The sequence below is a fragment of the Chlamydomonas reinhardtii genome, chromosome 1 (genome assembly GCF_000002595.2).
Source record: "Chlamydomonas reinhardtii strain CC-503 cw92 mt+ chromosome 1, whole genome shotgun sequence".
NCBI lineage: Eukaryota > Viridiplantae > Chlorophyta > Chlorophyceae > Chlamydomonadales > Chlamydomonadaceae > Chlamydomonas > Chlamydomonas reinhardtii.
Window position 1 is genome coordinate 2722144 of NC_057004.1, and position 10010 is coordinate 2732153.

General features: G+C 68.3%; 2 protein-coding genes across 2 annotated transcripts in view; both read right to left on the bottom strand.

The window, feature by feature from the left end:
- Window positions 1-1739, bottom strand: part of CHLRE_01g016150v5 (uncharacterized protein) — a 5606-nt gene extending 3867 nt beyond the window's left edge. Inside the window, exons 1-4 of the mRNA XM_043058393.1 lie at window positions 1495-1739; window positions 1091-1145; window positions 459-546; window positions 12-82 (exon numbers count right to left, since the gene is read on the bottom strand). Of these exons, the coding sequence (XP_042928307.1) occupies window positions 12-82; window positions 459-546; window positions 1091-1145; window positions 1495-1583 (303 nt within the window). The 5' untranslated portion in view covers window positions 1584-1739. The remainder of the gene's footprint in view (window positions 1-11; window positions 83-458; window positions 547-1090; window positions 1146-1494) is intronic.
- Window positions 1740-1793: 54 nt separating this feature from the next.
- On the bottom strand, window positions 1794-10010 carry CHLRE_01g016200v5 (uncharacterized protein). The gene is made up of 12 exons (XM_043058394.1): window positions 9782-10010; window positions 9410-9492; window positions 8889-9043; window positions 8507-8547; window positions 8209-8235; window positions 7857-7985; window positions 5444-7624; window positions 5076-5240; window positions 4679-4765; window positions 4076-4230; window positions 2864-3838; window positions 1794-2635 (listed from the first exon to the last, which is right to left on the bottom strand). Exons 1-12 carry the CDS (start codon window positions 9971-9973, stop codon window positions 2389-2391), a joined length of 4437 nt encoding a protein of 1478 aa, XP_042928308.1. The 5' UTR covers window positions 9974-10010; the 3' UTR covers window positions 1794-2388.

A 10010-nucleotide genomic window follows, 5' to 3' on the forward strand; every position in this document is an offset into this window, starting at 1 on the left:
TCCTCCCCTACCTTCATGCCCTGGTGGTAGTGCACACCCGACTTGCCCCAGAAGTCGTGCTTGCCGTGGTTGATCACGTCGCCTGCAGGGGCGGGCCGGGGGGCGAGGCGAGGTGAGGTGAGGAGGCAGCGGAGGTAGCGGCAGCATGAGGTGAAGACGACGTGCGGGTGGGTGCGTGCGTGCGGGGTGCTACCCGCACACCCACCGCGCCACACCCGCATTGCTACCGCTTGCTCCGATCACCCGCGCCCGCGCGCCTTGAACGTGCATTGAAAGCCACCTCAGCCCACGGCTTGAGGCGCCTTCCTTGATGCAGCCATCGCCTCCCCCAGGCTCAGGGCCTCCACACGCAGCCCGCACCACTACAGCCCCCCCCACTGCAGCCCCCCCCCCACTGCAGCCCCCCCCCACTGCAGCCCCCGCCCCGCCCCGCCCCCCCAGCCAGCCGGCCCACTCACCCACGATGCGGCCGTTCTGTCCGCCGCGGCCGTGGCCGCCGGTGTTGCTGACGGACATGATGGAGGAGGGGTGGCGCGCCTTGGGCGCCTGGCGCGCCCCGAGGCGAGTGCGGCGAGGTGGGCGGGGCAGCGGCGGCATCAGCAAACGGATGGCGGCGTGTGGCGGCGGCGAGTGCGCCTCTGATACAACGGGCTCACGCAGCAGCTAGAGCGCCAGGCGCCCCCGCGCGTGTTTGTCTGTCACTGTCAGCGCTTTGGTGCCCTGCCCCCTGCCCCCTGCCTGGGGAGCCTTCTCCAGCGCCTGCCCAGTCAACCCCCGATCGCCCGCACCCCCCCCCCTTGGCTGGTCCTGGGTCTTGTTTTCTTTGGGCTTGGGATAAACTACCCACCCGCCCCAACACACACGGTTTCCATGTCGTTGGTTCGACAAGACACACGGTACCGCGACATCCCCCGTGCCTCCCTGTGACCCCCCGGCCCAAGAGCCCGGCCCCGCATCTCTCAGCTCTTTGTGGACGGGTTGCAGCTAGGTCTCGCTTTCTTTCTTTTTAACACGCGCTCTCACAGATTTTCCCAGCCCCACTTCGCGCTGCGACGTGCTGTGTTGCTGTGTGCTGAGTGCCTCTATTCACCTGGTACGTCTCAATGACTCCGAAGTCGCGGCGGATGTCGCCTGGGTTGTAGTACCTGAAGATGCGGCGAGTGTGCGAAGTGTTGATGGGGTGGCACAGAGGAGACAGTGTAGGCATCAGCAGTCAGCAGGTTTGGGCTGGGCGGGCTCGGTGGGCATGCGGGAGACCGGAAGTGTGAGGGTGCGCGGGTGCGGGTGCGCGGCGACCGGCTTAAGGCCCCCCTCCTACCCGCCCGGACCTGCCGATGCCCCTTTGACTCCTAGCCCGTCCCCTTTGCACACTACACTAAGAGCTCGCTGTTCACGCCCGAGTGACCCGTATGTTTGCCGTCGACTGGTCAAGCGACGCAACATCCCAAACACCCAACGCCGCTTCGACTAGATAAACATTCCCATGATACCTACCAGTGAACCGGCATGCTCAGAGAGTCCGCGATGAAGATACCCCAGAGGGCTCCGCGCAGGCGGTCCAGCACCATCGCTGGGCTCGCCATATCGGGCGAAGGCGCGGACGCCGGAGTGCTAGCGGTGGAACCCAGGCTTGCAACTATGGTTCGCGACTTGCGAGCAACGACGGCGCGGGGAGCGCGCGCGGCAATGCACGTCTGCCGAGTCGTGGTAGGCTGGGGCTTTGATACCAGCATTGCGATCAGCTAAGCAAGTGGTACTAGTTATATAACTTGCATCCGCATGCGAGCAACGTTGACGTCGTCGTCATTCTCGGCCACACGAGGCATCACCACACTTGCGGCTCGGAGCGCTCCCCTCCCCCGCGCACCCACCTGCTTACGCCACCTTCCCCGTCACCCCACGGTTGCCCACATTACACCTCCTCTCCCCCTCTCTCGCCCCTCTTTGCAAGTTTTGATATGAACAGACCACTATTACTGTGGGCTACGCAATTGGAAAGGGGTACCGTACATCTTCCCTCTGGTGGCCCAAGCACCAGCCGCGCCCTCGCTCCACTCGGTGACCCTCTGCCTCAGCATATAACGCACCCTGCCCCAAAACAGTATGACACACAACACCTCGTCACTCAGATCTGTTCACCCATATGAATTTCGCACCTTGCCTCAACTGCCTACGGCTACCTGGAGCCCTGTCCCCCCGTGCGCACTGCACAGCAAACCCTGGTCTCGCCCAGTCCGCCAGTCTTATTGAAGTTAAAGCCACCGGACAACAGAAGTACCCTCAGCCCATACTGCCCTGCCTCAGCCCATACTACCCATATAGACGCACTGAGGTTGGTTGAAGTTCACACCGCCAATGCACCAGTATCCCGTGCGTCCAGAAGCACAACTACGCGCGTCCTCCAGTGCCGCCGTCACCGCCGCCACCTTGCACGCTGGGGCCGCCGGTGCTGGCGGACGCTGTTGCGGTGCTGCTGACAGGTGCAGCGGGCGTGTTGTCACTGAGCCCGCTGGGTTCAATGGCGCCACTGGGGCCGCTGGGCTCGATGCCAGGCACAGCGTTTGCCGCGGCGTGTGCGGCCGTGTGCGCGGCGTCTGCGGCGTGTGCGGCCACATTGGCTGCCATGGCCTTGGCCCTGTGCGGCAACCGGGCGGTCGCGGGGGACCCAAGGTCATGTGTCAGAGCGCGACGGGGCGACGGCACTGGCGCTACTGCCATGCAGGTGCATGTATTCAGTGCAACGGGCTCCTGTGACACAGCCCGCCTATACCTCCTGTGCAACAGCCCAACCCGCTGCCACGCAACCCCCGCTGTCACGCCCCGCCCCGCCCCCACCCCCCGCCCCCTGCACCCACCCACCCACCTGGCCCTCTGCGCGTTGATCATGGACGCAATGACGTGCTGCACACTGGTGCGCTCCAGCCCCTCGCCGCCGTGCCCGCCGTGAGCCTTGCTGCCGCCGGCGCTCACCCGAGCCAGCGGCGCCGCCTGCGCCTGCGCCTGCGCTGTGCCGTTCCCCAGCCCCAGCCCCTGCCCCTGGCTGCTGTGACCGCCGCCGCCGCCGCCAGTTCCCTGCTGCTGCCCCTTGTGCGGGTGTCCGTGCAGCTGCTGCTGGTGGTGTCCGTGGTGTCGGAACATGTTGAAGCGCGGCCCCGGGCCCGGCCCCTGACCCAGCGTGTCGCCGCCCTCCAGCAGGCTGTACGGCGTGGCGGCGCTGGCGGCGGTGCGGCCGGACGGCGCCGTCGCAAAAGAGGGACCCAGCTCCAGAGCCGGCGGCGGCCGCGGCCGGCCGTGTATGCGCCCGTGCGTGTGCGCATGCGAGTGCGGCTGTGACTGGGAGTGAGGTGGCTGGTGTGTGTGTGACGGACCGGGCGATGCCCGGTGCGGCTTGGCGCCCACAGCGCCGCGCAGCCAGCCGAGCCAGCCGCCGCCACCGCCGCCGCCATTGGTACCAGTGGCGTGTTGCGGGTCGGGCGCGGGTGTGGGTGCGGGCGCGGGCGCGGGCGCGCCGGCGCCGGGGGCTGCGCCCCGGCCTGCCTGCTTGCGGCCGGTGTGTCCCGCGGCGAGGGAGGAGGGCTGCCGCCGCGGCGAGGGCGTGTGCATCAGCCCTGATCCGCCGCGGCCGTTCAGGTCCGACAGCTCCAGGTAGCTGCGGCGCCGGCTGTTGTGGCGGCGCGGCGGCTGGCCGTGTGCCCCGTGTCCGTGCGCCGCCGGCTCTTGGTGCGGCCCCTGCTGGTGCACCTGTGCCAACTTGCCGCCGAGGCCCACCAGCCGCGAGAGCGCCGCGCCCACGCCGTCCAGGCTGAAGGGGTGGCTGGCGTGCTTGCCGGCGGAGGCGCTGTAGCGGGAGGGCATGGTGGGGGCGGGCGGCACGGCGGGAGGCGGTGTGAGCCATGGAGGCACCGGAGCAGACGGTGTGGTGGGAAGACAGGAGTGGCAAGGCCACGCTTTACAGGCAGCGTTCCACGCCTTGCTAGCGCACGCAACTACACACACGCAACCACACACACACACGCAACCACACACACACACACACACACGCGCGCCCCCTCCCCCACACCTCCGCCGCACTCACACGGCCTGGTCCACGCGCATGTTGAGCTGTCGCGCTATGGCGCCCATCTGCCGCGGGTTGAGCCCCGCCCGCGCCGCCTCCTTGAGCAGCCGGCGGCTGCAGTGGCTGCCCAGAGGCTGGATCAGCGCGTACAGCGGCAGGACGCCCAGGGCCACCTAGGGGTGCGGCGGGGTGGGGGCGGAGGTTCCATGCATGTTAAATAAGACGAGAAGGCGTAGCCAGAAGCACGGGGGTGCGGGCGGGTGGGGTTGTAGATACCAGTTCAAACTCAACCACACCAAGCCAAACTAGCGGGTGGGGGGTGGGTGGGGCTGGGGGTGGGGTGGGGTTGCACCTCTAAGCAATTCTGAAGAAGCGATAGTTGTAGCCAGGGTTGAGGTGGGGTGGGGTTGGGGGGTAACCAGGGGGTAGCCGTTCGTTCCGAAGGGGTGCCTGGTGGGAGGTTAGGATCCTAGGGCGCCACAGGAGGAGGCTGGGCGCGAGAGGTGGCCGCGGGCCTCAGGGGCAAACCCGACCTGCCCCCACAGGTCTCGGGTGTCTACAACCCTCCCAAACCTGTCCCCCCACCCCTCCATCACCACAGCCACACGGGCCCACACACACCTGCGGCACCAGCGTCAGGTCCAGCAGGAGCTGCAGGATGACGCCCCAGCGAGGCACCTCCTCCCACGTGCCGGCGGACTTGAAGCGCTGAGGGCGGGAGGGAGGGCGGGAGGGCGGGAGGGAGGGAGGGAGGGCGGGGCAAGAAGCACGGGCGTGGAGGTTGGCGTGAGCTCAAGGGACAGGTGGGTAAGAGGCGTTGAGATGAGAGCATGTGGGAGGGTGGTGGCAGTGCACCGGGACCCTGCTCCACCGAGTCCGCCCGCCGCTCTGACCTCCAGCCCTTCTCCGGCGCCCCTCTCCGTCCCCCTGCCAGCCTAGCCCCGTCCCCTACCCCTATCCCTGCCCCTGATCGCCCTCCCCTAACCCCTTCCCCCGCGCCCCTGCCGCCGCCGCTCACCCCGGTCAGCGTGAAGATGCAGATGGCGATGGAGAGCGAGTTCTCGAAATAGGCGAGCGTGAAGAGCCATGTGAGGAAGTGCGGGCGGCCGAACCAGAAGAAGTCGGCCGCATCCAGGTTGTGCACACCCGCGTCCGCGTGCTTGCGCAGCTTCTCACGCACGTACTGTTTATTGCAACGAGGGGAATTGGTAACATGTTAACAGGATGCAAGCTTGAGTTGGTGCAACGGTGTGGTGATGACATTTCTGGCCACGAGACCATTTGGTGTGGCAGCCAGAATGTCGGGGCACAGCTGAAGCCGCGAACGTCGCGCCGCATTGCATGGCATACACCTTCCCGCATCCCCCGTCTCTCGGGCTGTCGTACCGTGTTAGAGCTGGGTTTGAACTTGGCCCCGCAGTAGCACGGCCGCAGCAGCAGCGGCACGCGCCGCCGCCCGCCCGACAGCGTCCGCAGCCGTTCCAACGTCGGCGGCTTGCCCAAGCTGCCACTGCCACCGCCACCGCCACCGCCACCGCCACCGCCGCCGCCACCGCCGCCGCCACCGCCGCCACCGCCGCCGCCGCCGCCACTGCCGACGGCCTCCAGCTTGCCGGCATCCAAATGGACGGAGCGCTGGGAGCTGAGGTGGCCGCTGGTTGTGGCATCGGTTGTAGCATCCGCCGTGGCTTCGGCTGTAGCCGCCTTGCTGCACGGCGCCGAACTGGGCGAGCCCACAGCCGCAGCTGCCCTGGCTGTTGCATCATCATCAGCATCAGCAGCGGCATCCGCATCGTCAGCAATAGTTGCAGCTGCTGCTACTGCCAGACCTGCAGACCCGTCTGTTCCGTTCACGTACAGCTCGGCTGGCGCGGGGCACATCGCAATGCCCACCGCCGCGCCACCGGGCCCGTCACCTCCCGCAGCAGTCCTGTCGGGGCCGCTGTCGCCCCGCGTGGACGGCTCCTCCGCCTCCGCGGCCTCCGCCACAGGGCCCGGCCCCTGCGGCGCAGCCGGCGGCGGGTGCGCGGCAAAAGCGGCGTGCACGGACGACAGCGGGTGACGCAGCTGCTGCTGCTGCTGCTGCTGAGGGGGCTGGCGCGACTGCCCCTTCCCCTGACTGTGCCCCTGGCCGTGCGCCTGGTGGTGGCCGTGTTGGAACATCTCAAACACGGAGCGGCGCAGGGAGGACGCCAGGCCCTCGCCAGACCGGCGCCGACCGCCGTCCGCACCCTGGCCGCCTGAATGCAGCGAGGCGGCCGCGCCGCCGCCAGCACCGCCACCAGCGCCGCCCCCCGACTCGCCGCTGCCACGCCTGCCGCCACCCTTGTCACCGCTGTGCCGGGCACTGCCGCCGCCACCTCCGCCAAAGAGGTGGGGCAGGTGCAGTTGGTGGGGATGGCGGCCCTGCGGGGGGTGCTGTTGGCGGCCCTGCCCTCCGTTGCGCTGCTGGAACCGCGGCGGCGGTGGCGGCGCGTCAAGCGCGGCGCCCTCATGTATCGCCGCCAGCGACACCGAGCCCGCCGCCGCCGCCGCCGCCGCTCCGTGCACACCCGCCGCCGCCTGCGCCTCCGCTGCGGCCTGCATGCTCCGCAGCGTGTAGATTGCCATTGCGGGGGCGCTGCCACGAGCCAAGCCGCCGCCGCTGCGGCGACCGCGCTGCGCCTGCAACGGCGGCGGAGCCGACGGCGCAAGCCGCACGCCCACGCCCGCGGCCTCTGATGGCATTGAGCCCTCTGCGGGCTGCGGCGCCGCCGCTGCTGCGCCTGGCCCGGCGACAGCGGCAGCGCTTGCGCCGTCGGCTGCAACCGTGCCGGTTGCGGCCGCAGCATCAGCATCAGCACCAGCACCAGCGCCAGCATCAGCAACAGGGGCAGCAGCTGCGGCTGCCGTGGAAGCTGCGGCTGCCGTGGAAGCTGTGGCCGCGGACGCGGCAGCCAGGGTGCTTGCTGCGCCTCGCGGCAGCGTCACCAGCGCTGACAGGCGCGGGCTGATCCGCTCAAACAGGCCGGTCCGCCTCTCCACATCCCCTTCACCGCCCGCCCCCGCTCCTGACACCGCCCCCGCAGTCCCTGTCCCTGTCTCCGCTGCCGCCTCGCCTGCTGCTTCCGCCGCCGCCGCCGCCGCTGCACCGCCGCCGCTGCTGCCGCTGCCTCTGACCGCAAAGCTGGAGGCCCAGGAGCGCAGCAGCTGCACCGCCTGCGCCTTGTTAGACAGCCGCTCCACCTCCACCACAGAGCCCGACCTGCCGCCGGCGCCGGCGCCGCGCATGGCCGCCGCCACCGCGCGCGCGCCCTCGCCCACCGTCGCGCGGCCGTCGCCGAGGTCGTCAGCATCGTCGCCGTCGTCGTCAGTGGCGGAGCCGCCGTGGGCGTTGGACGCGCCCGACGGGCTGCCCAGGATGCCGAGGCTCTCGCCGTGTGTCTCCAGGAAGCGCCGGCGGAAGGTGTTGGACACCAGGCCGCGGGCGCGCAGAGAGGTGCGACCGAGCGCGAGCGCGTCGCGCCTGTGTGAGGGCTTCTGGTTGAGGCGCCCGAACACCACGCTGTCACCGTAGATGATGGCGACCTGCGGGTGAGGGGGTGGGTGGGTGAGGGGGGGGTGAGGGGAAGGGGTGAGGGGGGGGTGGCGGTCCGGAGTTGCGGGTGGGCAACACCAGCTAAGGGGGTTGGAGCGTGGGGTTAGGGGCAGGCCAGCGTTATCATGCACGAGGTGGGCGGGCCGCCTGGAGAGTGGAGCCCCCGCTCCTTCCACGCCAACCCCCGCCTACACACACACACACACACACGCACACACACACCTGCACCGCCAGCTGCACCAGGATGTCGACCAGCTTGCCCCCGATGACGATGAGCGCCAGGAAAGCCAGGCCGTACATCCAGTACGACACGTAGGCTGGCGGCGGGATGGCGAACCACACCACAGCGATCTGGGGGGTGGGGGGGGGGGAAAGGGGGCGGGGCGGGGTGAGAAGAAGGGTGGGTGGGCCAGGACCCCGCGCCTCTAGTTCCCTCCTCCCACTCCCCCGGTTCCAGGCCCCACTGGGTGGGGGCCCATATCACCAGGGTACGCCAGGGGAGCAATACACAGCACGCCACGCCACGCCGCACGCAAACCCCGCGCCCCTGCGGTCCCCTGCTCCCCCCGCTCACCAACCACAGGTGCCACTCGGGATGCAGCTGCAGGCAAAAGCGTGAGGGCATTCGCACACACGCGTGCAGGCGCGGGATGGGAGGGGGGAGGGGAGAAGACGTGAGGCACGGCGAGGTGACAAGTGGTTGTGGTGGTGGTGGTGTCAGTGTGGCGTGAGAACAAGCGATCGAGTCGTAGCAGACTGCCGCTAAGACTGCAGCGGCTGCGCAACCTCCTACCTCGCCGGCCGCAACGCCATATCACAGCACACACATGCTAAAACGCCCCCTGCCTCGTGTCATATCACCACCCACCCACCGTCCTGGCCAGCTCCTCCTCCAGGCTCATCACCACCAGCTCTGCACGGCGGCGTGGCATGCATCAGGCGCGACCGACAGCGCGAGGCCCGACATGCGGGTGGGTGCAGTGGGTGCAGTGGGTGCAGTGGGTGCAGTGGGTGCAGTGGGTGCGGAGCACGGGCTGTTGGGGCGCCGATTCAGCCGCGACTTCGGAGAGGCCGCCGACACATACTTTGAGCAAGTGGGTTACCCGCACGATGAGGTCCACGTGCCTACACACAAGCCGCCCGTTAACGGCGCGACGTACACTCGGCAAAGGTCACACACCCGCCCGCCTACCCTCACACCCATGCCAGCCCCCCCTCACACACATTCCCGAAGCGCGCCCTGCCCTGCCGTACCGTGGAAGTCGAAGTCGTACGGCAGCCCCATCTTCTCGATGAACATGAGGCGGGCGTTGTGGTACATGGTCTGGTTGACGGACGTGGTCCACTGCCGGAGCACCACCAGCACCGCGTGTACGACGCGGTTGCGGCCCAGGTTGTTGTACAGCCACCTGAGAAATCGCGATACCGCAGAAGGAGGAGCTAAACACAAGAAGACCAAGAAGGAGGACAAAGGCGATGAAAGATGCTTGATACCGGAACGGAAGCTTGGGCCGTGGGCTGTGGGCCCGCTGTAGGCGCGGGCTCCCATCCCGGCTGCATCACTCGCCGCCCGCTCCCCAACCCCCGGTGGCCCCAGGACACGGCTGCCGGCAGACCCCCAAGCACACGCCGCCGCCTTGCCCCTGCCTCCCCGTGCCCGCCTCCCGACCGTGTCTTCCACTCCCAGCTCCGCCTCTCCCGCTGTTGCTCCACCTCCCACAGGCAACACACGCACACCACGCACACCCACACACGCACACGCCCGCGCCACCCACTCTGCCGGCATCTGCATGACCTTGACGTCGCCCGACTCGTGCTGCTTGTGCGCGTCCTCCTCCCACTTGCGCCACATGTGCACCTGCGTGTACAGATGTGTGTGTGTGTGTGTGTGTGTGTGTGTGTGTGTGTGTGTGTGTGTGTGTGTGTGTGTGTTATAGAGAGCACAAGGGCCGAAACACGCAGGACTGTGTGTGTCTGTCTGTGTCTGTCTGGTCAGGCTCTCCAGGCGAAGCTAGGCCAAGTTGCAATCGCATCTACCGAAAGCTCCACAACTCCTAGTCAACACGGACGGCCGTTGACAACACCGCCTGAACTCGTCACGCCGCGCCCCAGCCCCCAGCAGTCACCCGCTCCCCCAAACGGCTCACCTTCCACAATGTGAGGTAGATGGTTGCAGTGCCGTACACGATGTGTGTGCAGGCCACCACGAAGATGAAGATCTGGGTGCGAGCGACGGAGGGAGGCGAAAGGGGAGGGGAGGGAGACACGGTGGGCGTATCCTGTCGGCCAGACTTGCTCTGTAGGTCCCCCTCCCCAGTCCCTGCGCGACTGGCCTCCATAACCTTGTATTCCATGGGTTTGCTCACACCCGTCTTG

Excerpts from the sequence above, each read along its gene's own strand:
- CHLRE_01g016200v5 (XM_043058394.1), bottom strand. The coding sequence starts at position 9,973 with ATGGAGGCCAGTCGCGCAGGGACTGGGGAGGGGGACCTACAGAGCAAG. Across the intron at positions 8,548-8,888 it reads GTACGACTTCGACTTCCACG|AGCTGGTGGTGATGAGCCTG; the intron begins GTACGGCAGGGC and ends GCCGCCGTGCAG. Across the intron at positions 4,766-5,075 it reads GCATCTTCACGCTGACCGGG|CGCTTCAAGTCCGCCGGCAC; the intron begins GTGAGCGGCGGC and ends TCCCGCCCTCAG.